The following is a 24,797-nucleotide window of genomic DNA, read 5'->3' on the forward strand; positions in this document are numbered from 1 at the left end:
TTTCTTTAATGCATTTATAGACAATTTTTTTTATTTATAAAATAATAACTTCAAGTCATTACGTTAATATTCTATTATTTGAAGTACCTATTCATTAATGTTTTATTGTAAACTGGATAGCTCAGAGTAAGTTTTAGGTACCCTGTTATCTTCGATCTGTAGTCTTTTCAATTCATGTGATACTTGAATTTGTGAAACATCTTCTAACCATGGATGGTTTAGTGCCGTGTCAACATCATATCTCGCTTCAGAATCCAGCACTAACAAATTAGATATCAAATGTAGGGCTGCATCATTAATATTATCCCAGTAAGGAGAATAGAATGCATATTTAGCTTGTAATATCTGTTCTTTTAAAGAAGGTGGTCCCAGTTGGTCACTGAAGGGTGGAAATCCACACAGGCAGACATATAAGATAACACCGGCGCTCCATAAATCAACTTTAGATGAATACCCTCTTTTAACTAATACTTCTGGAGCTACATATGACGGTGTTCCACATAATGTATTGGTAAATTGCATCTCACCTGTAAATTTAGCTAGACCGAAATCGGCGATTTTGACTTGAATATCAATTTCATCTGGATCCCATGGACCCATTTGGATTTCATCTGGTGAGCTACGTCTCTTTATGTTCAACAAAATATTTTCTGGTTTGATATCTCTATGAATAATATTCTGGCTGTGCAAATATTTAAGACCCGTTAAGATCTGCTTAAAAATGGCCTTGGATTCATTTTCAGGAAGACTGGTCTTTCTCACTATTCTATCAAACAATTCACCATCATCGATTTTTTCTAGCACCAAATACTTCTGAATTTGGGTCTTGCTCATCGGCTCTACAAAGCTATCTAGCAAGTTAACAATATTAGGATGGTGTATCTTCATTAAAATGGTTGTCTCCTCTCTGAATTGTTTATTTTTCTTCTGATCATCGTTTTGCTGCGGATGAAATATCTTAACCGCCACCGTTTCACCAGTCTTCTTATTCTTTGCTTCCTTCACAACAGCGTAATGCCCGGACCCTAAGTCCTTGCCTAACAAGTACTTATCAAAGAATGAGATAGGCTTCAATTTGGCCAGTTTCCTCACTTGGGATTGGCTGCTAGTAAAACTAAATTGTGGTTTCTTAAATACCGAATCTCCATCTCTTATAACAGCACTGGTGTCAGCATTTTGATCTTGTTCCATGGTAGTGTCAACATCGTCAACATCACCTTCAGAGTCCAGATTTTCCATTGTGGAAGCAGCATACTTGAATAGAAAAGAACACCGTTTACCAAACACAACTCGGTCTCCGTTCTTCAAAACATAATCTTTCTTCATCAACTTGTTCCCATTGATATAGGTACCATTTCGACTCTTGTCCACAATGTTTATAAGCTTTCTCTCAGAGTTATCCAACTGCATATCGACAATATACATCTCGCAGTGCGTGGTAGAGATATCAGGCTCCTGTAACACAATATCACACGACCGGCTCCGCCCTACGGAGGTCAATGACTTATCCTTCACTTCAAATTTTTGTTCCTTACCTGGGATCAAACTCACTAGGGTCGCTACCACCTGGTAAGCTCTATCACCATCAACATCCCGCTGTCTCTTATTCCCATCCTGAATATCGGAGGAATTATTCCTCTTTACCGTCAAACTCATCGCTATAGAGCTTCTTTCTCAAAGGAAGTATCGATATATCATTTATATCGAGCTCATAAGACTGTTAAATATCTTTATATAAATTAAAAAGGAAAAGTAACATCACTAATAAACTTAAAAACCTGGGATTCCTGTAATTTGGCGTTATTTCTTTTTTTTTTATTGTTTATTTACTTTAAAACACGTAAATATTGACATATCAATGCACAAGTTGGGTGTCTAGTGCAAATAAATATTCTATGTTCTTTTTATATGAAGCTACTTAAATATCTCTATCGTTAGGTTGATTCCCTAGTTTCTTCAGTTGTTTGTTCGTTTTCTAGTTCTTCTCTTCTAGTTCGTAGATGACCTGGCCATCTTGGATAGGGTCGTACTCCTTGAAGAGGAACTGACTGAACTTCTTCAAGTTGTTTAGACCACGAATTTCACCAGCACATAGGGGCATCTTTACCACATGGAAATCCTCGTAAAGTTCGTCGATCTGGTCTAGATATTTCTTCTGCATCTTCCATCTGGACTGACACCTCTTACAGTTATGTTCCTGGTCGAACTCAGCGAACAGCAGCTGGTTGACGATGATACTGTTGACGTCCATATCGTAGGAGATCAACTCTTGGATCAATCTCTCGGTTTCATATAGGGACAGGAACTCACTTATACAGACACATACGAAGGTCGTTAGGTCTGGGTCGGTGAATTGCTCCTTGATAGTCTCGACATTGACCTTCAACTCATTCAGCTTACCAGTAACGTCCACGTTACCGGCACCCATCATAGAGTTTAGCATAGGGCCCAATTTACCAGTGATCTCGCTGAACTTATCCAGCAACTTCGACAGTGTGGTAGGTAATTGTAAGAATCTCAAAGTGTGACCCGTTGGGGCAGTGTCAAAAATGACGGTGTCGAAACTCTCACCGTCACCTTGTTCTTGCTTCTTAATATGCTTCATCACTTCCATGAAAGACAGAGCCTCATCGATACCAGGGATAGAGCCAGTCAAATCGGCTAACGCACCACCTTGCAATAGACCTCCAAGCCCATCATCTCCGTTCTCGCCAGCACGGGACACAGCCATGTCATTCATATCCTTCAACGCAGCAGATGGGTCAATCTCCATACAGGACAGATTATTCATCCCGGTCACTTTTCTGGCATCCTTGTCGAACTTCTCACCAAACGCATCACTCAGATTGTGAGCAGGATCGGTAGAGATCAATAGAAATTGCTTCTGGGGTTGGGCCAACGCCATCTGGATGGCAATAGAACACGACGAAGTGGTCTTACCAACACCACCTTTACCACCAACGAAAATCCACTTGTGAGTGGTGGACTCAATTAGAGACTTCAAGTTACGTTCCACAGTCAAATCCATCTTCCTTTATAATCACTTCAATAAGTACTTGTTTTTTTCTAGCTTTAAACACAATTAACTGTCTTCTTACACCTTTTTAGAAATTGATAGTGGTGGTTTATAGCAGCAATTGCTCTTGAATAATTTTTTTTTTTGAAAAGAAAGTCTTTGAAGGGTGGAAAAAAAAAATAAAGGCAGAAAGCCCAAATCTATGAATTAGATAGCATTTTTGTAAAATTGATAGTCAATTGTATATACTGATTGATTGATAAGGGTTCAGTAGATCGACTATAAAAAAATAATAATCAAAATGTCTATGGATGAAGAAAAGAGGGCTAAGTTGGAAGAAGCCAGGAAACGTGTTGAAGAGTTGAAGCAGAAGAAGAACAAGAAGAAGAACAAGAAGAGTAAGAAGAAGGAGGAAGACACTGATGAAGTGAAAGATGCTAGTGACCAAGAAGAATTGAAGGGTAAGGAATTGGATGAAGAAGTTAAGGAGGACGAATTGATAGAAGCCGAAGTTAAGGGAGAAGAAGTTAAGGAGGAAGAAGAAGTGAAAGCTGAAGAAGTGAAAGATGGAAAAGTGAAAGATGAAGAAGTGAAAGATGAAGAAGTTGATGAAACATTGAAGGAGCAGGATGATAATGAAGTTGAAGTCAAGGAAGAAGAACAAGAGAAAGACGATACTAGTAAAGATTTAGATAACTCCAAAGCTGATCAAACTAAAGAAGAGGTAAGGTCTGAACACGATGATGTGGATGATCTTATTAGAGAGGCAGAGTCCCGGTTGGAGAAGAAGGATGCACTAGACGACATGTTTGATAATGATGGTGGTGATTTCATTTCGACGATAAATAAGGAAAAGGAAGCTGAAGAGATCACAAGATTAAAGGCTGAAGTCGAAAGGCTCACTGCCGATAATAAGAAACTGAAGTTCTCAAATATTGAACACGAAACTACTATAGAAGAACTCCAGGAAGAAAATGAAAAGTTAAAGGAGATGCTTAACTTGACTCAGAAAGATTTGCAAGATGTGAAGAATGAATTATTGCAGACTCAGGTCAAACTGAACGATGATGGACAAGTCAGTAATAAGCAATCTGGTGCCGCCTCTCCATCATTGCATTTTGCGAAGTTTAACTCTAATGTACCTACTGCACCAGCTGCCACCTCTTCACAAAACGCTAAGGTTAACACATACGGTATTGTGCAAAATCAAAATGTGGATAGAGTAATGCTTCAAAAATGGAGAAACTGGAATATAGACATGACGACATGGAGAAGTATTGGCTCGGGACCAATTGTAGAGTTCTAGTGGAAGCTTTAGTTTATGAGATAAATGCAAATATATCGTAATATAAGAAAATGTATATGGGTATATATCTATGTATGCGTGTGGATATCTTATAGATATCCTTAATGCTGTCATTACTTTTTACCGAAAGAAGAAAACCCCATCATCTGATCCATATTGGAGGGTGTGTTTCCGGTTGATGTGTTATTCTTACCATTTTTTTTTTTCTTTCGTACTTTAGTTTCTTCTATCTCTCTGACCTTATGTGCTTTAACAAAGGCTTTCATCTCTTCAGTATAACATTTCTTGAATTCATCAATTGGTATATCATCATTATCTCGCTGCTCGCAGATTAACGGCTCACCAAAGAATGATTCAAACTTTAATTCATGTATCTTGTGATTCAAATGATCGACGTATTGCAGTGTATCCTTAAATGTCATATCACATAGATCACAATAGAATCCAAACTGATGACCTTTCTTATACGAACTAACATTAGCGACAAGTACACGCTTGTTCAGGCCACTCATTGACTTCTTAAGTAGGCCATCATAATTTGTATACCGATCTTTTAGCTGTTGTATTTGAGAGTCATTTAGCTTTTCTCGTAGTTCCTCCAAGTGTGATTTTTCAGCAGCATTGTTATGCTGTTCCCTGTCCCATGTGCGTCTACCGAAATTGGACATTATTGTTTGTATGTAACACTACGTTTCAACTTTTATAATAGGTTGTTATTGCTGCTGTTCTTCATTACTAGCACTGCGATGAGCTAGGTAAATTCTATATATTCGCCTGTTTCTAATTTAAAAAAAAAAAATTAAAAAAACGTTGTAACAATGATGATGGTGGTAACACGGTACACGCATTATATTGTTAATTGGTTCATAATAATAAAACTACTTTTCTATATATACGTAGATATTTTAGTATAGTACATTAGCCTTATCAAATAATTGATCTACAACTTTGTTTAGTTGACCGACAAGTTCCAGCGCGGAGTCATAGGTAGCATCCTGGTGTGGGGTTTCATATATATATAGCCATCCGTTACCTTGATCCAGCACACCATAGAATATCTTATCTAGGATCATCTGTGACAGTTTACCTTCGACGTGTTGTGCGTCCAGACCAATCATCTTGGAGATGTGCGAGATTTCGACACATTCAAATGGTTCTATGATCTTACACAGATTGGATTCTAGTAACGTATCGTATAATGCATTGAAGTGAGATCTTGTCAATTCGTCTGACATCAGTTCAGTCTTGTATTGTTTTAAAGCCACGTTGAACTCTTGTAGTGATCTGTTATTGTAAGCTTCGGCTACTGCGCGCATGGCGTCGATCCCGCGGGATTGGTATGTCTCCTTTGTGTATTTAGCGTTTAGAATAGTCTTCACGTCATCGATTAGATTCAACATAATCTTGGACAGCAACATATATTTAAGAACCTGACAAGCCTTCTCGTATGAGTTCTTCGAGGACAGGTTGTGGTAGCTCTCGAAACTCTCGAAGAAGTAAGAGTATGCGGTTTTGTAGTCCTTATCCTCACAGTGCAGTATACCGCTCATCAAATCTAGTTCTGCCACGGTTACGGTAGGACAGTAGATTGAGTTTGCGGCAGTTCTCGAAGCGGTAAGTGAGGCTTTCGACTTCGCCAAGTTTCTCAGCTTGTGGTATACTTTACTCTCTAGTAGATGGACATCTACCAGGGATGGCTTGTCATCTAGTTTCTTGAACTCTCTCAACAGGTTATTAATCAATTCCAGTGAGTCATTGTACTCCTTCTTCTCGTAGTGTAACGTAGCCAATTTAATCTCGAGGCTATGTTTCAAGAACACTCTCTTCTCACGCTTGGCAAACTCAATGCTCTGCTTACACACGTATATCTGGTCATCTAGGGAGTCCGGTACACCACTGAACTTCTCAATCAGCGTCTTGAGCACCTTGGCGGTCTTTGACTTAGCGAATTGCATCATGTATTCAGTAGACCTTGGAATGAAGTCTCTCATCTTCTCGCGTGCCCCAAGAGCCACATACACATCACCCAGCAACAGGATCGCTCTCTCTCTTTCGTCTCTACTCCTCTCATCCAATTTCCCACTTTGAACTCTCCCACTATCACTCTCCCCATTCAAAACACCCAACAACACCTTCTCAGCATCCTCATACTGCTTCGCATCAATCAATTCCTTAGCTCTCTCCACAGAAACCATTTTATTTTATTTTATTTTTTTTTTATTGTTGTTGTGGTACGTTGTATATCTTTATACAGGATTGCTTCCCTCCAACAAAATAAAAATTCAATAGGATACAACTCTAATAAATATCTAATTATTTCAAATACTTTTTTATTTTTTAAAGGGAATAAAAATAGCTATTATACACTATAACTTTTTAGAAGGGGAGAAAAACATAAAGAAATATACAAAAAAACTAGTCCTCCTCCAGGGTGGCAAGTACCTTTATACGCTATTACCATGTGATACATCGTTGTATACTAGTATCACATGTTTATAGTATAATATGATGTATCACATGGTAATGGCGTATACAACGATGTAAACAGACACAGAGACACAGTCACACCCTCCCATTCCCCGACCCAAAAAGTAAATTCCGTATAACATTACCCTAATGCTGTATTGTTATTAGGGAAAATGGTAATGGGAACAGGTGTTACACCTTACAAAAAAGACACCTTACAAAAAAGACACCTTAAAAAGAGAAGACGCAGAAGAGAAGACGCAGTAGAGAAGACGCAGAAGAGAAATACCGTAACGCGAAAAACGATAAGTGCTCTTCTTTTTTTTACTACTTGCTTTTTTGCCAAAAAAAAAAAGAAAGAGAGTTTATATATATATTTTTTTCATTTCCTTCATACAATCCAATACCCGTACTGTCTCTCTTTCTCTTAAGACCCTTTGTTCATTTTAAATTGAATAAAAAAACCAATATCTTAGAAAGTCTTATATATTCAATTTGTTCTTGAAATTGGCACTTAGAAAAATTGAGAACTGACAATTGAGGATTGAGAATTGAGAATTGAGAATTGAGAGCTGACAATATCAAAGACATTTTCAATCTTTTTTCAATAATGAAGGAAGAAAAGGATGTCATGGATACGATTCCGGATTTGAAAGTGCATAAAGGGCCATTGAGGCCGTATGTTTCGTTTGAAGGAGATGAGGAGAATGCTAAGAAGCGGACTGTGAGCACTTATAGAGAGAAGTTGATGGTGGCCGTGCTATTGTTGTTCACTGGTGTTGTGAGGTTGTATAAGTTGTCGTGGCCAAGTAGTGTTGTGTTCGATGAAGTTCATTTCGGTGGCTTCGCTTCCAAATATATCAAGGGTACTTTCTTCATGGATGTGCATCCACCACTGGCTAAGATGTTGTTTGCTGGTGTCGGGTCCTTGGCTGGTTACAATGGTGACTTCCCATTCACCCCAATCGGTGAAGAGTACACCGACGACGTGCCTTACTACACCATGAGACTGTTCTCGGCCTCTCTCGGTATCTTCACGGTGCTGATGTTGTACTTGACATTGAGGGCTTCTGGTGTCAGACTCAGTGTCGCTTACGTGTTCGCTTTCATCTTCGCTATCGAGAACTCGTTCGTCACTATCTCGCGTTACATCCTGTTGGACGCTCCAATGATCTGTTTCATCGCTGCGGCTGTGTACTCCTTCAAGAAGTCAGAATTATACCCAACCAACTCATTCAGGTACTTGAAGTCCCTGCTGGCAACGGGTGTCGCTCTGGGTTTGGCTATGTCCTCTAAGTGGGTCGGTTTGTTCACATTGACCTGGGTAGGCCTACTGTGTGTCTGGAGACTGTGGTTCATGATCGGAGATTTACAGAAATCTCCTTTTGCTATCATGAAGGCTGCATTCGCTAAATTGATCCTTTTGTTGGCAGTGCCAACAGCGTTATACGTGTTGTTCTTCTACGTCCACTTCCAAGTCCTGGTAAACGATGACAGTGGTTCTAGTTTCTTCAGTTCTGAGTTCAGAGCTACCTTGAATGACAATAAGATTCCAAAGGACACATTGGCCCCTGTGACTTTCGGTTCCGTTGTGACTCTGAGACATTTTGCTACTGACGGTGGTTACTTGCACTCCCACAGCCATCTATATCCAAAGGGATCCGAACAACAACAAATCACATTGTACCCATTCTTGGACCACAACAACCAGTGGATCGTGGAGGACGCTAAAAACAAGGGTACCATCCCTAAGGACTTCATTGGTCTGAAAAATGGTGCCGAAATCAGTCTATTACACGGTGCCACATCGGTTAGATTGCACTCTCACGACCACAAACCTCCTGTCTCTGAAAATGCCGACTGGCAAAAGGAGGTCTCTGGTTACGGTTATCCTGGTTTCATGGGTGATTATAACGACCACTGGTTCATTGAGATCGACAAAGAGAGATCGAAGAAGGGTATCGCTCAGTATGAGGTGAGAGCCTTAGACACCAAGTTTAAGTTGAGACACATCACCGGTTGCTACTTGTTCTCCCACGACGTAAAGCTTCCAAAATGGGGTTTCGAACAACAAGAAGTAACCTGTGCCAGTTCTGGTAGACCAGATCTATTGATTTGGTTCATCGAAGAAAACCAAAACGATGCAGTCCCAGATAACAAAAAGGAATACGTCTCTTATGCACCTTTGAGTTTCCTAGGAAAGTTGAAAGAATATCATCAAAAGATGTGGAGTATCAACAAGGGTCTAACAGGTTCCCATTACTATGAATCTCAAGCATACGAATGGCCTTTGATGAACCGTGGTATCGGATACTGGGGTGAGCACCACAGAAAGGTCTACCTATTGGGTAACGCTGTAGTATGGTGGTCTGTCTCTGCCTTTATCGTTTTGTACTGTGCCATAGTTGCCTATGAAGCAGGCGCCTTCTTGGTTGGCAAGCCAATCTTGCAGGACAAACACGTTGTTAACTTCCATGTTCAAGTCGTTCACTACTTGTTGGGTTTTGCATTGCACTACTTCCCATTCTTCTTTATGGGTCGTCAACTGTTCGTGCACCACTACTTGCCAGCTTACTATTTCGGTATCCTAGCCCTGGCTCACCTGTTTGACATTTTACTCACGTTCTGCTTCAGAAGAAGAAACCAAATCGCCTACGGTCTACTGATCCTGTTCGCTGCTGGTTCGGTGTTCTACTTCCAACAACACACTCCGCTAGCCTACGGTACAGAGTGGTCTGTTCAACAATGTGAGAACTCAAGGTGGCTAGACAGCTGGGACTTCGGCTGCTACGCCTACTTTGAGGATATAAACCAATACAAGAACTTCACTTACACACCAAAACACGAGGGTGACGCGTCAACTGAGTCTGTGGTACCACCAGAGAAGGATGAAGATAGGATCCTCGATACCATGGAGAACCCAGAACTCATCGACCAAGCTACTCCAAAGAAAGCCCGTAAACTTCTACCAGAAGACGAAGTAGAAAACTTACTGGATGACGTAGAACACAAGAAGTTCATGGATCAAGACGGTAACCTCCTCTCCCCAGAACAGGTTAAAAAGCTTCTAGAAAATAATAACGTCAAAGTAGAAAAAGAAGTAATTGGAGAGGTCCATGCTACATAAGTCCTTACCAATATAGATCCCCCGATGTATAAAATAACTTATATATATAAAAGAAATATTAATGAATTTGATTTAGCCTATTATATGCTCCTTAACTAATATAACTAATATAACTAATACATCAATTATTCTTAACGCACGTGATATTAATTGATACGAAAGAACACGCATACCTTAACGGCAATTTTTTTTTTTGGCTCTTCGTATTTTTTTCAAGAGGGATTTGCACTGAAATGTTCGTACAAGCTTGTTTTTGACATAATGGGAAGTAACTGGAAAAAAACAAAAAGTCAATGAAGAAGAGGATTTGTTGTCATTGAGAGACCCTCTTGACGTTTTAAAGAGGTGTATTATATGGGAAGGCTAAGATATTTCATTAGCTAGAGATTTTAAATTTGTTATATCAAATCAATTGGCTATCTATACGCTTTTATAAGGCTGCTTTATTATAAATAAAGGTTCACTTTAAAGAAAAACTTCGAAAGAGATAACAATAAAGTGATTTACAGGTCATTTGCTGGTTAAATCGACATTCAGGAAATCTTCTTGTCAAAAGATTAATAAGAAAGAGAAGCTTTAGCAGTATATTTGCCTAAATAATAAAAAAAAAAATAATCATAAAAGATATCAATCAATTCCAAAAGAAATTAAGGGAATTAAATTATAAAAATATAAAGACTAGATAAGGGATTGTAATGAGAAAAGATAACAAGAGCTCTAAGACGAGAGTTATGGAGAAAGTTGAGGATTCTCCTCAATTAGAATTGAAGGCTGGTCCAGTAAGAAAATACATTACTGCTGATCCTACCCCGGAGGTATTGAAGGGTCGTAATCTTCTAAATTCCCACGATGGTATGTTGATGGTTCTCATCGCAGTAGTTGCTGGTTTTGCTAGATTCTACAAGTTATCATTCCCTAGAGCTGTGGTATATGATGAGGCTACCGTGTTGGAAGAAGTGAAGAACTACTTCAACCATAAATTCTCCCTTGATGTGTATCCTCCATTGGGTAAGATTGTGTACTATTTATTCTCGAAGTTGTCTCGTTTTGACGTCTCTGCTGAATTCGGCTCAGTTGGCTCTGAGTACCTTTCATCTGCCGTGTACTTGCCTCAGAGAGCCCTAGCTGCCTTTATGGGTACTTGTGTTGTTATTATGTTTTTCATGACCTTGCGTATATCTGGTGTCTCTAGACCAGTTGCAGGTGTTATGGGCTGTGCACTAGCCTTGGAGAATTCTTTTGTCTTATCTTCCCGTTTTGTTCATCTAGACTCCCCATTCCTATTCTTCGTTGCCGCAGCTATCTACTTCACCAAGAAGACTGAGATCACTAGTGTTGGTACTGGTAGATACGTTTTCACTTTTGTACATGCTGTAGCCTTGGTTGGTTTGGCAATTGCTACTAAGTGGGCCGGTTTGTTCATTCTTGCTTGGATTCTAATTGTGGCTGCATGGAGAATTTGGCTGATGACAGGTGATTTGACTATGCCAGTTTCAAAGATAATCAAGGTTGCTACTTTCAACGCATTAGCTATTGCTATAGTTCCATCGATAATCTATGGTTCCATCTTTTCTTGGCACGTCGATCACCGTTACATGGACGGTCAAGACAGTCTAAAAATGGCTCCAGCATTTAGACATGGTCTTCTTAACAGTACTGAGCACTCTAATATGATTAGAGATGTTGCTGTTGGCTCTTTCGTTATGTTGAACAATTACGGTATGGACGGTGGATTTGTTGAGACTGTCGAGAGTTCATATGAAGCTGGATCCAAACAACGTCAAGTTGATTTAAACAAGATTCCATCTGAAAACTCCCAATGGCTAATCGATCTTTACGACCATTCAGGCCAAAGTCCTGCTGAATACACTAGACTGAAGGGTGGTGACAAGGTTAAGTTCTGGTCGCCAAACTTCAAATGTAGATTGCATTCTCATGACCATCCGGCACCAGTCTCCTCTCATGTTGATTGGCAAAAGGAAATTTCTTGTTATGGTTTCCTTGGTTTTGCTGGTGACGGTAATGATGACTGGATTATTGAGATTGATAAGGAAAGATCTGAAGAAGGTGAAGCTCAGGAATATGTGCATGCTGTTGATACCAAATTCAGATTAAGACATGCTATGACCGGCTGTTACATGTTCAGTCACAAAGTGAACTTGAGAACCGAGGGATTCAGAGATACTTATGAGGTCGATTGTGCACACCAAGGTAAATATGAATTAACTCTCTGGACATTTGACCAAGTGCTAGGCCACCCACACAGTCCTGAAAACGTCAATATCACTAATTACAAACCTGTTTCTAAGATAGAGAAGTTAAAGACCTTGCACTCTGCCATGATTGAAACCTCTAAGGCTGAAACGGATAAGGGAGTATTCAAGACATTCCCTAAACCATGGCCATTAATGGACAAGGGTATTCCTTTCTGGAATGGTTTCTCAAGACAGATTTACTTCTTGGGTAATGGTGTTATGTGGTGGTCTGTCACTGCATTCATTGTCCTGTTTGTTTTATTGCTTGGATTACAACTAGTTTTCTGGCAAATGGGTGGTGCTTTGTCAACCAATAGCCATTACTTGAACTTCCATATTCAAGTTATTGAATTTGGTGCCGGTTACGCTTTGTCCTTTATTCCATACGTCTTGACCACTGACAGACACTACCTATATCAATTTTTACCAGCTTACTATTTCGGTTTACTAATAGTCGGTCATGTTTTTGAAGTGATTTACGGCTTCTTATTCAAGAACAAGAGAACTGGTTTAGCTTTTGTAACATTCTTCCTGGTTGCTTCCGCCGCTTTCTTCCAAAGGTACAGTGTCTTGACCTATGCAAGCGAATGGACCGCCCCAGAATGTAAATCTGCCAAGTTGTTTGGTGGCTGGAAATTTGACTGCCAAATCTACCCTGATAGCTATGCTGCTTACAATACTATCAGTCTAGATAACTATAATGAAACCAATGCTAAGGACCTAGATCAAATTGGTGTTGGCAATGACCTTGTGGTAATGCAACCACGTCCTCTACACACTGTTGGTCAAGAAAAGAAAGTGAAACATAAGTACGTTGATGCTAATGGTAATGAATTAGACCCTCAAGAAGCTGAAAGACTGCTTGCTGAAGAGAAATTGAAGATCCAAAAGGTAATCAAGAATTAATCAGTATAGATCATTAAACACAATATCTTCTTTATCTTTATTTTTTTCACAACTTCAATGACACTTTTTATTTTATTTTATTTCCCCTGCTTTACCTATCAACCTCTGAATGAGGGTATGTAATTAATTATAAGAAAACCTGCAGGTAATAATAAATGTTATATTTTCTATGTTCATTTTTATAATAGGGAACAATACTAAAGAGAAATAAGGTCAATGAACCATCTGGTCACGTTACGTTTTTTCTTGATTCTTCTTGATTTATAAGGGCTTCAATGCTCTTCTTATTATCTTTATTTACTGTGGTCCTAATGTTAATAATGGTGTAAATGTTGTTAATTTTGCTTTCTTGTACTGCAATACTGCCACTAGTATTGCCATTGTGACGTTATCATCTATTAGTTTGAAAAATTGCTTGTGTATACGAAATCTATAAAAATATATATAATACTTTAGATAACATAACAAGAAACTAGTGTTTCTATTTAATAAGTGTTTGTTATTTATTTTATTTAATAAGTTGGGCTGAGTATCCTATATTTAATAAGATAGCTTAATACGAAATAGTTACCTCGCAAAAGTAGGAATTAAGCATACAAGAAGAAGAACTACGCAATATTTAAGTAATCTGTATATAGAAGACAAGAATAAGACCAAGATACCACAACAGGTAAAACAGATTCACTCATATTATTATATGATGGCGTCAAAGGGTGTGGTTTCACCGAATGAATTTTTAACCAAGGCAGAAGAACTGTTCAAATCTGCTAATGAAAAGAAAGTCAAGGTTCATCTGACTGTTAAGAGATATGTAAAGGAAGATCCAGTTGAAGGAAACTTGGAAAGAGATGCCACAAAGCACCCTAACTATGATATTTCAAAGCTGGCGAGGACACTTGAGAGCGAAGATAGTTCTGATAAGAGTTATCCATTGGTACTAAGGATATGGTGTGGATCAAATGCTAAGAAAACCAAGTACTCTACCATTGTTGAAACTGAAGAAATAGATAAGTTCTGGCAAGAATACAGCTCAGTCGTTAAAAGAGGGATGAATGGTTTGATAAAGAAGAAGAAGAAGAAGAAGAATACCTCTTCCTAAAGAGAAATACCAAAAATATTTTTGTAATTCGTCTTAATGTCATTGGTGTTTCTATAATTGTAATAGAGTTTATTTCATATAGTTAACACCTACTGTATGTCAATTAATATATACGATAAAATTTGTACAATAAAAAATTATTAAGAAAGATAAAAAAAGAAGGCTTATTAAAAATTAGTATATATAGAAGGTTGACTAGTTTAGTCGGCAATGCTACATATCAAATCTACCAGCCTCTTTAATCTAGTCTTGAACTTCTTAAAATAACAACATTAGTAGTTTTTAAATATCTTCAATAACAATATTTCCAGTTGGATAAATAGCTGTCTCTTCTGATATAGTTTTGTTTTGATCCAATTCTTTTCTGGGAACTGGTACCACTAGTTTGAATTTATATTCGTGCACATAGTTTGCTGGTGGGTCATTCTGGAGATAATCTTCTTCTGATGACAGTAAATCTTCATTGTATAGCTCAATAAAAGCATATATTTCCTCAATAGGCAAAGCAGCATCGAATTTCCTAACAATTCTGTTACCGTCCGGCATCCTAACTGCAATTTTACTATGGTCATGCTCAGCGGGAGCCTCTATTTGCAGAAAACGTTTCCTCCATAGAAGCCATTTCTTTCTTAATATTCGTTGCTCTTCATCATGTCGTTCTCTATTCTGTTCCTCTTGTTGTTGCCGACTTCTCTCCTGGTCTCTCCTCAATGATTCATTAAATCTAGCATCTTGTTGCTCCCTTATGATGCGTTCAACTTCTATGGTTTGTTTTTGCTGTCTCATCTGTAATAATGCCGGATATTCTTTTTTGAGTATGCTTTCAAGATTACTTGGTGTAAATTCATTTATAATTCCTTCATATTTACCATAGAGTTCGATTTTTTTATCTGGTTTTATTGTGAGAATTCCTAGAAATGGGAATGACCTAACTTTTAGAGAGTTACTAACCTGCATACCCTCTGTATTAGTTACATCTCCGAACCATAACACTATTTGATATTTCTTGACCAATTTAATAAATTCCTCTGAGCATAGTATCTGTGTCACATAATTCATATTGTTATCCATTAAGGGATCATGTAGATATATCATACCAAATTTTACTTGCTCAGCACATTTATCTAGCAATTGTGTGTAGCTTCTTTGTAAAACATCCTTCGATAGCGTTGCAGTCTCAAGATTGTAAAGAGAACCAAAGCTATAGTTATTATTCGTTGATTGTTCAGGATTGGTACCCAGTGCTAAAGTTTGTGCATCTTTTTCAAGGTTCTCTATTAACCTAGCAATAGAATCATGGTGGCTTACTGTATGATTCTTCTTGTCATAAAAAGTTGTTAGTTTCCTCAATGGTTTCACCAGCCGTATTACTTCGAATAGTATCGTTAACCCACAAAATAAGATAAGTAATGGAAATTGAAAAACAAACCCTAATAGCTTCTGTGCTAACATATAACCTGAGCTGTTCTCCTCTCGACTATCAGCTTCTTGATCACTCACTTCTTCTCGATTCTCCCCTAGTCCTGGAAAATACCCTGGCATATTACCGTAACTATTATTGTTACTCATTCCTAAGCGTATGAATAGGTATTTTATTAACAATTAGCTGTTTATTAACGAACTCTATTTATGGTCTTTTTAAATGAAGCCTTAAGAGATTGAGTGTCTGTCCTTAAAACCCTTTTTTTTTTGTAAGCATTTTGAGTCGGGTCCTGAAATTATACCAATTAGCCATAAGAAAGTTCATTATTTTAGAGCGTTAACTTATTTAATCATATTTATACGAGCTGGTGTAATTAGAATTATCCATTTCTTGAATTAGAACTAGATACAGGTATTATAAAAAGTGAATAAACAAGTGCTTTTGTAAAAGAAAAGCACAGGTAGATTAGTTAACGTATTTATCTTAGCTATTATCATAAAACATATCAATGTAGAGCAAAACCTACACTGGGACAGCTATGTTGCTATTTGTCCTTGTATTAGCATTGTCCCTAAAATAAGCAGGTTTGTGAGATGACAATAAGAAATAATAAAAAAATTAGTTATGACTATGCTGGGCATCAATTCATTAAGGAAAAATTTGGTTTGAATGGTGAGTCGCGGTTCATTTCAGTTTGTTATCATTATAATGTAAATGTTATTATAATTTGCAAAATCAGAGATCATAATATGGTTGGGATAATATATCTAGTTCTATGCATTCTTAGTCTTAAAATGTTTGATGAAGTCTTTAAAGCTGTTTTCCGGTAGACCATAAACAGGGTTAATCTTCGCTAACGAGGAGTTTAGCGCCTTGTCAGATAATCTTGAATCTATTAGTTCGATACCTCTTGCACTGCCTTCCATGAAATATTGTGACTCAGATATAGCGAGACCTAGTAGCACATAGTTTGTATGATAAAAATCTGAGTGTTTGCCAGGCTTGTCCCTTAGACCTGGGTGATCCTGAGCCTGACAGCAGGCTAATATGTAATTTCTTAGAGCCAATTTATCGATGCATTCACCGTAGTTGTGAGACTCCAGAATGGCAGCTGTAGCACCTACCCAGAAACTATAACATCCGTCAACGAGCTTGTTACTTCTACCACATAGTCCTAGTTCTTCATTATACTGCCGAGCGCTGCACCACTCCATCAACTTCTCACAGTTTATCTTGTCTAAGGCGTTCAATATAGCTAGACTACCAACAGCACAGAAAGTATAACCACCATGGGCTTCATCACAAAACGGCCCGCTACCAAAGCCACCTTCATAGTTCTGGCATGCAACTAAGTAATCAACTACACCTTCACATAACTCATCCGTCATAATGTCTAACATCGATGCTACGGATAGAGCACAATATACACCACGAGTATCTACTTCGCCAACTTCCAAACAGGTCTTGAATCCTCCATCAGGCTGTTTCAGCGAAAGTAGCCACTGGTAAATAGCATCGCGATTAATTCTGTCCCAACTATTCTCTACATTACTACACAACGAGAGTGCATTAATTGATGCATACGTACCCGCTAAGTGAGGGTACTGCCCTACACCGCCACCAAAGGGCCCACATTCAGGTGAAATGTGAAACAACTTGTCCACTATCAGCCTTTTGTTGTCATCCGAAAGCCATTCGGGATCCAAAACCTGTAAAGAATTGGCTATCCAGTAGAGCATCCATGGCTGCGACGCATCCAAAGCAGCCATCTGTGGCGGTAAACCAGAACTGAATGCCATGTCCAGATACACCTTATGGAAATCGCGGTTCAACTCCAACTTCAACTCCTTCACCTCATCAACGTCCTCTCTCAAACATACATCTTCTAAAAGCTTCGTAATAGAGTGCAACAGCTCATTCCTAGACTCTGTAGTATCAGTCTCTAACTCCTTCATAAGCGGCTCAACTGCCTCCACATCATCAATACTTTCGTTACCTCCTGTCATCGTTACAATCTCAATAACCTCCCTCTTCCGTCCAAGCAACTTAGCAATGTATTTGGCTCTAGACATAAAATTTCTCCTAATGAATTGCAAATTGCGCTGTCACTTATATAGTTGAAGGTTCTTCCAATCGTAGTTTCCAGTTAGGTTCCCCTCGTTCTCCCCCATTACACCCCTCTTAGGTTTCTTAACCCGCTTTTGTTTAAGGGCTTTTCTCTGTAAGGCTTCCTTTAGCCCTTTAACCCTCTCAGTATCACAGAATCCCAGACCAAAACATATATTATATCAAATATCAACTACTTTACACTAGACACATATACAAGAACGAGGCAGGAAGATAGATCGAAGAGAGCTAAAATACTAGGAATGATCCTGGCTGATATAGGGCTGGTTCTACATGATTGGATGCAGGTTGATTGGGATAGCCATGCTGGGTTTGTGCAATGTGTAGGGCAAGTGCTAACGGTAATATTCTTTGTATTACGGTTGGTACAGGACACGTTACTGGCGGGTGTAGGTGAGGTTACTACTGCTAGTGATGCTTTTGATCTCAGTAAGTCGGAGTGGCTTCGGCAGGATGAAGTGATGATGTCGTATAGCGATGTACTGTTTCGGGACTGGAACCAAGGAGATATGAGGTGTTCCAGTGGTTCTGGAGCTCGGTTTAACCAATTGATCAACCGCTGTTGTTTGCTCATGTTGGGTTTGAGTTTTGTGGCTACATACAAGTTTTTATATGGGAATTTCAAGAATTACACGTTGTTTTACCTCAAGAACCTGAACGAGGACAAGTATAACGGATCACTGCGAAGGATCAAGATTAGAGTCGAGTCCCAAAAACTGGGTACCAATTCATCAGTGAAGGAAATATTAGTAGCTCTGTTTAAGACATTGTGGTCAATTCTGAGGAAAGATAAAGATGAATTTGGCGATGTGCAGGAGGAGATTGTCGACACCGAATACTTTGAACTCATCAAATGGACACCTTCTAGGATCTTGTTGGGATTTATGGTCTCGTTCTCCCCAACTGTCTTATATTTCCTGAAATTCACAACTGTGTCGTTTCTCTCAATAGTTCCTGTGGTAATACACCAGATAGTACTATACATGATCATAATGGAAAGATACGAGATAAGGCTGGCGAACGAATTACTATTGACAAGGGAAAATATAGAAGGATATGAGAAAAGGTTTGTGAAACCAAAGGAGAACAAGTCTTATCAGGATGTAATGCTGGACACTATTGATTTAGACGATGGTGGTTTCGTGAGATTCTTCCCTTCAGTATCTAATAAACTCTTCAAGAGACATAGAATAAATGGGGAACAAATCATAGAGAAGTACAACAAGAAGAATGATACATTTGATAATGTGACAAAACGAATCATTAATAACAAGCCCACAAAGAATAAAATATACCAAATAAAAGGTCAATATCATTCAAAAAACAAGGACTTTAGAAATGATCCACATATAATGACATTGAAAAATAGGGTTATTACTTCTCACCCGAATTCTAAAGAAGCAGTAGCCACTGCAAAACCTTTGAATAATGATTTTTATGATAATTCTGGAGCAGGCGATGAATTCCTATCTAGTGACAGTGATGAGGACCCAAAGTTCTTTCCTGCCACTCCGCTCAGGAAACAAAGAAGATGATTCCCTCTAGATTCAATAACATCATGATTTCACGATATTTATATTTATAGATGAATTTTTTGTATATATTAGTATAACATGCAGTTATGAATAGACGTATTTTCCATTAGGCGTTGAATTTTTGTTATATGATATAGAAAAGATCATTTATATGAAACTTTTAAAGTCCAGAGCATTATATTTATATTTCCATTTACTATAAATTGTCCCAACCAAATAACCAATTATTTAGCTTGTGTGAGAATGTAACGTCTTCTTTATTTTTCTTCTCTTGTTCTTTTAACTTGTTTTCAATGTTTTGAAGGAAGTTATGTCTATTTGGATCAGTATTATGCAAAAACAAAGCCTTACCATCTTTTATAGGAAGTTTGTGCCTTGAATGTGCCAGAGTAGAATGGTCAAAAAGTTTAGAAGAATTAGATACTTGGGCTTTATCAAAGTAGCGAGCACCTTCCTCAGTCAATTTTTCAGATGATGCTCCAATGTGATCAACCGAACCCAATGTACTGTTATTATTGTTACCATTTCCACTAATTTTAGTATCCCTTCTTGTTTGGTTATTAAATAGACCGAAATCAATAGAACCGATATCTTCAGATATTTGTAATTTTATTGATGCTAGCTGCTCGATGGCGCTTCTAGTGTAAGGTATGCAACCAATATAATGGCCACAATATACTGTACCGCTTTCTTTTAGTGCTCGTAGAGCAGAGGATGGTGTATCATAGGTAATCTTTACCCAACCATCTCCAGTAAATATAGGTAGCTTTTTGTTTTCCTTTTCAATGGTACCCGTTTTACCATTTCCATGTATTCTAAATGTGCTATGGTTGATACCAGTGGGACTTCTCAATATTTCAAAATCTTCTAATATATTACCAAAATGGGAGAAATGAGTGATAACTAGATTGGAGATTGATTCTGGATAACCGAATACAATAACTGCACTTTCATTGAGTATAGATGTATCAGACTTTGAGCTATTTTGTTGTTTACCAGATAATTGAGAACCTTTGTTATCATAACCTCTAATAGAGTTTTTATCAAATACATTAGGAACATTGCTTAGAGATTTTGAACCTAGTAAACCTGGGCTTCCATTTTCACTCGCACCTGAAAGTGATGTTGACTGCAATGGTAAAACCTTCCCAAATTCATCTTCTTTCTGCCAATCATATAGTGATATACTGGGTGGTTCATCGACCATTCCATACTGCAAAAGGTTAGACTGCTCAGTATGTGAATCCGTTCTATCCTGACCTTGATTGCCAAACTTAGATCTATTGTTCGTGTTTCCAAAGCCTTGGAAATTAAACCCAGATGAGGACCCAGCTTTATTTGAGCTGGTAGAATTCTCGTCATTTTTATCATTACTTAAGTTCCTTACTAGAGTTGACCTCTTTCCCATCACACTATGTCTTGTAGACCTCTTTTTGGGGTTATTGTACCATGAAACTGTTTGCATTTCGACGTTAGATGTTGAATCGCCCATATTTAAGACACCTGAATGTCCACCAGTTAAGGGAATACCTTGAACGGAACCGGAATTTTGCATCTGGGCATTATAGTAAGGTTGATCCTGATTTGAGGTGAATTTTTCTTGATTCTGGAATAAGATATTCACATTAGAAAACCTGTCATTCTTCACACCTCCACTCATATTATATTATATTTCTATTCTATCTAATGGATGCTAATACTTCTGAACGCTAATTATTTTTGCCTTTTATATTTTATGATTGATATATGAATTCAGATGGCACAAAATCCGTTAGGTCAAAATTATGGATAAACAAAAAAAGGAAATAGATATATGCTTTATATCCTCAAGAGCAATTAAACTTGTGCTTGATATGTAACAGTTGTCAGTAGAAAAGCTCTTCTTTTTCCCTCTCTTTGTCTCTTCTGCCTTTTTGGATTTTTTTTTTCCTTTTATTCTTTCATCTAATTTTTTTTAATTTTTCCTTGTGATGAGCTCCAGCTCTCTCCGAAGTGAAAAATAATAAAGGTGATAATACAGTATGAATTGAATGAATATCCTTATATTAAATCAACATTATTAGCTTTTTCAATAATTTTATTTCAGCATGATTTCTTCCTAGGTTTTATAAAGTTGTTTTTGTCTATCTGCCTAATCTCTGTTTGTAATAGCTGTATTGTTCTCTCATTCTGACATAGCCAAGATGGACTTTTCCTAGGAAATGGTCTGCCAAACGCCTATCTGTGTCAAGTCTCGATAGGTAAGCACCGCATACTTCACACACTTGTAGTTTCTGTTGTGCGCTCTGCCCCACATTTTCTGTAATATTTCGTACTTTCTTGGCTACAATTTTCCGATCTTGTTTCAGTTGTTCAAGATTTCTAGTTTGAATTAAGGCTTTGGCTATTTCATTCCCATGTATCAATACGTCTATTTCTTGTATCATGAGCCCAATCTTTGTATCTATATTATCCAGTTCAGAAGTTATTTGTTGAATACGGGCCCTTTCTTCGGGAGTATGCTCTAATTTTTTCATGGCTATTGCAACCTGCCTGTCACATTCAGAAACGAACTTCGATAAAACCATTAAATACTCCCTTTCAAACTCAGGATATCTTTTCCCTTCATTCCGAACATCCTGTTCATACTTCAATTTGTGTTTAGTCAAATGTATCTGCGGACATCTACCAATACTCTGCTTCGTCCCAGCAAATAAGTCATAAGGACAATCTCCTACCAAAAATGATTTACAGATCCTAGGATCATGTAATTCAGTCTTATAGATACCTTGGTTATAACCCTTACCATGATCATATCTACTCCTGTGCTCATGGTTACCCATCAACTGTTTGATCTGTTTCCTCTGTTCAGCCGCCGCCGAAGTCATATCTCGTCTTTCTTTTAGTGTTCTTTGTGGGTTCTTGAAATAATCACCTACCGCTTTGCCCTTTACCGTACTTACCTAGTTCTGAATTATCTATCACAGTCACTATCTTGTATATATTGTTCCCAAACTCCCTTCCACTTAATACTTCTTATTGAGCTGCACTAAATTCTACCTCATCGCAGCCTTTCCGCCTAAGAAACCTTTACCAAGTCCATCTATATCATAGTTTACGTATAAGGTAGTGTGATAGCATTATCAAAGTTCAATTTGAAGTTAAACCAGAACACAAAAAGTATATCAACAAGGTAATTGCTTCAGTTATTATATATTTAAGTGTATATCCTATGAATGTTATTTTTGAATCACTTAGCGAAGACCCTCTAGATTCATCAGTCTTCGTTATATTAGTAAACAGTAGTATATAAATAAAAGTATTACTCTAGTTGTATAGAAGATGGCACGGTATATTAATGGATTGGTTGCACTACTTTATAAATATGTTTCCATAGGTAAGAAGCTTGTTCCTGGAAGAGATGTAGTTTTAATCCTTGGAGGGTCGATGTCGAAGATGGGATGGAGTTTGTGTACGTTACTAGTTCGGCGGTATGGAGTTGAAGTGATAAATATTGATTGTAAGCGTGAACATGCTTACCTGGGTCTTGATGATGATGGGTCAATTGCTGAGCCAGAAGTTGAACTTTCTGACTTTGCAAATGACGGTGATGTGCCTGCTATTGAACAAGTACTCCTAGAGGTCGATAAAAATGCTAAGCTTCATCCATACAGATGCAAGGGTGCGTATACTTTCATTGAATGTGAGGATCTATCAAATGCTAAACTGATCCTGGCCGCGTTAAGCAAGGCTGTAAATTTGGATAAGAGGATTACAGTATTCATTAATAATTTACAAGAAGGTTTGTATTGTCAAAACAAGGGAGATCGCGGATACATCGACTCCCTAGAATTATTTGAAAGGTGCACAAATATTAATGTAACAAATGCAATCATTGTCACAAAATATTTCATATCAGATGTAATTCCAAGAGTTACTTTGAGTTACGGCAGGGATAACGATTTTTATATCGTAAATTTGACAGTCGATATGAGGAATCAAAAAGTGAAACTGCCCGCATCATATTTCACAACTAAGGCAGCAATAACTCAATTACACGACGGTTTGTCCTCAGAAAAGAAGATTTATGAAACCACCTCAAAGATAAAAACCTTATTAGTTCGGGTCCCTGAAACACCTGCAGATATTGACAAGCATATGGATTACTATGAGCAGCTAGCCGATATGTTAATCAAGAATCTGAAATTGGGGAGGGCTGGTGTATATACTGTCACAGCAACCATATTTACCAACATATTAGCTGATCTCAGACAATTTTTAGATCAGCTCCAATAGTAAATTATGGGCGATTAGCTATTATTTCTGCATATCATTAATTTTTCCGTCACTCTATCTTTTCTATATTTTACAGCCTAACTGTTAGCAGTTCCATATTTATAACAGAAGTGGTCAATTGTTTTCATGACGTCCAAGAGATCGGTTATTGGTAAATGGAACCATTCTGTGTGCCTTTTATGGCCCATTGGATCACAACCATAACAATAAATAAAACCCTTTCCATATTGATCCCATAGATATTTATGTATTTTATTTTCAATGTCTGAGAGATTCAGGTTATTACCAGGATCAACAAAAAACCCACCGTCTTTGTAAGTTCTCAACGAAAGTCTTTCACTGCTATTATTCTTACTATTTCTGAAATTTAATTTCTGTAGTAATGCACTTATATCATTAGTCTTTTTATTTTGCTGTATGCCGACCAAATGTTCTATTCTCTCAGGCACAAGATTGATCACAGGGTTCTTACAAGTATTTTGCCATTCGAGTAGTCTAGTCGAGACCATAGGTTTCGTCGTCATGCCAATTTTACACAAAATGTGGTCTCGATCATTCCATAATTGTCGCTTCTGATCCTTCTCCTTCGTCGAAACTATCGATTTATCCACATAGAGCCAATTCAAATTGTTTTTCCTAGCTTCTTTGCTGAAGAAAGAGTCATAGAGGTGCAAGTACGTATACATATAAATAAAACCAGACTTTTTCTGTACCTTCGGTACCGCCTTATAGGTTGGAGACTGCCATTTATGGTAGTGACAGTACTTCTCATCGGGATCACTCAACTTTATCTTACAAGGTAAACCTTTCTTAGTAATGCCTAAGACATCTTACAGCCACCTGTTTACTCATCCTCAGTATAGTTAATTCCACTCTTCCTGTTTTGTATAAAGTTACGATGAGCCCTATCCCGGTTTCAAATAACAGCTCTTATATGTTGCTCACTGGTTTAGACCCATTCTTGACTAGCTCATCGCCAAAAAAACGCCAAAAGTTATTTTTGGGTAATTTCCCCTTTTGGGTAAACTCACGTGTTATATTATAATTATTATATATGAGCTGTAAATTATTAGGAATATTCAGAAATGTATTGGTCCCCAGAACTCAACGACTAGAAAGCAATCAAGTGATTAGTATTATAATATATGTAGCTGTTTTTATTATTATAAATCCAACTGAATACAGCAATGTCAATTGAGATGTAGTATCTAGAGTTTCATATTTCGTTGGTATAAAGCAAAAGGATAGTGATGTACAATTGC

The 24,797-nt window shown here is 37.8% G+C and overlaps 15 protein-coding genes across 15 annotated transcripts; 6 read left to right on the plus strand and 9 right to left on the minus strand.

Annotated features, from left to right (window-relative positions):
- Positions 1-102: 102 nt before the first annotated feature.
- DUN1 (serine/threonine protein kinase DUN1) lies at positions 103-1,656 on the minus strand (the record flags this gene model as incomplete). Its single annotated transcript, XM_071054754.1, has 1 exon — positions 103-1,656. One exon carries the CDS (start codon positions 1,654-1,656, stop codon positions 103-105), a length of 1,554 nt encoding a protein of 517 aa, XP_070909447.1.
- A 319-nt stretch (positions 1,657-1,975) lies between these two features.
- GET3 (guanine nucleotide exchange factor GET3) lies at positions 1,976-3,028 on the minus strand (the record flags this gene model as incomplete). The annotated part of the gene is made up of 1 exon (XM_071054755.1): positions 1,976-3,028. The coding sequence occupies one exon, from the start codon at positions 3,026-3,028 to the stop codon at positions 1,976-1,978; it is 1,053 nt and encodes a 350-aa protein (XP_070909448.1).
- Positions 3,029-3,317: 289 nt separating this feature from the next.
- BUG1 (Bug1p) lies at positions 3,318-4,322 on the plus strand (the record flags this gene model as incomplete). Its single annotated transcript, XM_071054756.1, has 1 exon — positions 3,318-4,322. One exon carries the CDS (start codon positions 3,318-3,320, stop codon positions 4,320-4,322), a length of 1,005 nt encoding a protein of 334 aa, XP_070909449.1.
- Positions 4,323-4,435: 113 nt separating this feature from the next.
- On the minus strand, positions 4,436-4,990 carry SNU23 (U4/U6-U5 snRNP complex subunit SNU23; the record flags this gene model as incomplete). The annotated part of the gene is made up of 1 exon (XM_071054757.1): positions 4,436-4,990. The coding sequence occupies one exon, from the start codon at positions 4,988-4,990 to the stop codon at positions 4,436-4,438; it is 555 nt and encodes a 184-aa protein (XP_070909450.1).
- Positions 4,991-5,227: 237 nt separating this feature from the next.
- On the minus strand, positions 5,228-6,517 carry RPN6 (proteasome regulatory particle lid subunit RPN6; the record flags this gene model as incomplete). The annotated part of the gene is made up of 1 exon (XM_071054758.1): positions 5,228-6,517. One exon carries the CDS (start codon positions 6,515-6,517, stop codon positions 5,228-5,230), a length of 1,290 nt encoding a protein of 429 aa, XP_070909451.1.
- Positions 6,518-7,398: 881 nt separating this feature from the next.
- PMT1 (dolichyl-phosphate-mannose-protein mannosyltransferase PMT1) lies at positions 7,399-9,915 on the plus strand (the record flags this gene model as incomplete). The annotated part of the gene is made up of 1 exon (XM_071054759.1): positions 7,399-9,915. One exon carries the CDS (start codon positions 7,399-7,401, stop codon positions 9,913-9,915), a length of 2,517 nt encoding a protein of 838 aa, XP_070909452.1.
- A 695-nt stretch (positions 9,916-10,610) lies between these two features.
- RNJ42_04596 (uncharacterized protein) lies at positions 10,611-13,076 on the plus strand (the record flags this gene model as incomplete). Its single annotated transcript, XM_071054760.1, has 1 exon — positions 10,611-13,076. The coding sequence occupies one exon, from the start codon at positions 10,611-10,613 to the stop codon at positions 13,074-13,076; it is 2,466 nt and encodes an 821-aa protein (XP_070909453.1).
- Positions 13,077-13,773: 697 nt separating this feature from the next.
- On the plus strand, positions 13,774-14,175 carry SRP14 (RNA-binding signal recognition particle subunit SRP14; the record flags this gene model as incomplete). The annotated part of the gene is made up of 1 exon (XM_071054761.1): positions 13,774-14,175. The coding sequence occupies one exon, from the start codon at positions 13,774-13,776 to the stop codon at positions 14,173-14,175; it is 402 nt and encodes a 133-aa protein (XP_070909454.1).
- Positions 14,176-14,457: 282 nt separating this feature from the next.
- Positions 14,458-15,744, minus strand: UBX3 (clathrin-mediated endocytosis regulator UBX3; the record flags this gene model as incomplete). The annotated part of the gene is made up of 1 exon (XM_071054762.1): positions 14,458-15,744. The coding sequence occupies one exon, from the start codon at positions 15,742-15,744 to the stop codon at positions 14,458-14,460; it is 1,287 nt and encodes a 428-aa protein (XP_070909455.1).
- A 627-nt stretch (positions 15,745-16,371) lies between these two features.
- RAM1 (protein farnesyltransferase) lies at positions 16,372-17,670 on the minus strand (the record flags this gene model as incomplete). Its single annotated transcript, XM_071054763.1, has 1 exon — positions 16,372-17,670. One exon carries the CDS (start codon positions 17,668-17,670, stop codon positions 16,372-16,374), a length of 1,299 nt encoding a protein of 432 aa, XP_070909456.1.
- A 297-nt stretch (positions 17,671-17,967) lies between these two features.
- On the plus strand, positions 17,968-19,260 carry NUR1 (Nur1p; the record flags this gene model as incomplete). Its single annotated transcript, XM_071054764.1, has 1 exon — positions 17,968-19,260. The coding sequence occupies one exon, from the start codon at positions 17,968-17,970 to the stop codon at positions 19,258-19,260; it is 1,293 nt and encodes a 430-aa protein (XP_070909457.1).
- Positions 19,261-19,456: 196 nt separating this feature from the next.
- ASM4 (FG-nucleoporin ASM4) lies at positions 19,457-20,920 on the minus strand (the record flags this gene model as incomplete). Its single annotated transcript, XM_071054765.1, has 1 exon — positions 19,457-20,920. The coding sequence occupies one exon, from the start codon at positions 20,918-20,920 to the stop codon at positions 19,457-19,459; it is 1,464 nt and encodes a 487-aa protein (XP_070909458.1).
- A 463-nt stretch (positions 20,921-21,383) lies between these two features.
- LUC7 (Luc7p) lies at positions 21,384-22,127 on the minus strand (the record flags this gene model as incomplete). The annotated part of the gene is made up of 1 exon (XM_071054766.1): positions 21,384-22,127. One exon carries the CDS (start codon positions 22,125-22,127, stop codon positions 21,384-21,386), a length of 744 nt encoding a protein of 247 aa, XP_070909459.1.
- Positions 22,128-22,581: 454 nt separating this feature from the next.
- On the plus strand, positions 22,582-23,535 carry SRL4 (Srl4p; the record flags this gene model as incomplete). The annotated part of the gene is made up of 1 exon (XM_071054767.1): positions 22,582-23,535. The coding sequence occupies one exon, from the start codon at positions 22,582-22,584 to the stop codon at positions 23,533-23,535; it is 954 nt and encodes a 317-aa protein (XP_070909460.1).
- A 77-nt stretch (positions 23,536-23,612) lies between these two features.
- Positions 23,613-24,221, minus strand: RNJ42_04604 (uncharacterized protein; the record flags this gene model as incomplete). The annotated part of the gene is made up of 1 exon (XM_071054768.1): positions 23,613-24,221. The coding sequence occupies one exon, from the start codon at positions 24,219-24,221 to the stop codon at positions 23,613-23,615; it is 609 nt and encodes a 202-aa protein (XP_070909461.1).
- Between the last annotated feature and the right edge of the window lie 576 nt (positions 24,222-24,797).

Source organism: Nakaseomyces bracarensis (assembly GCF_045282275.1).
Source record: "Nakaseomyces bracarensis strain CBM3 chromosome Unknown Scaff13_0, whole genome shotgun sequence".
Classification (NCBI taxonomy): Eukaryota; Fungi; Ascomycota; class Saccharomycetes; order Saccharomycetales; family Saccharomycetaceae; genus Nakaseomyces; species Nakaseomyces bracarensis.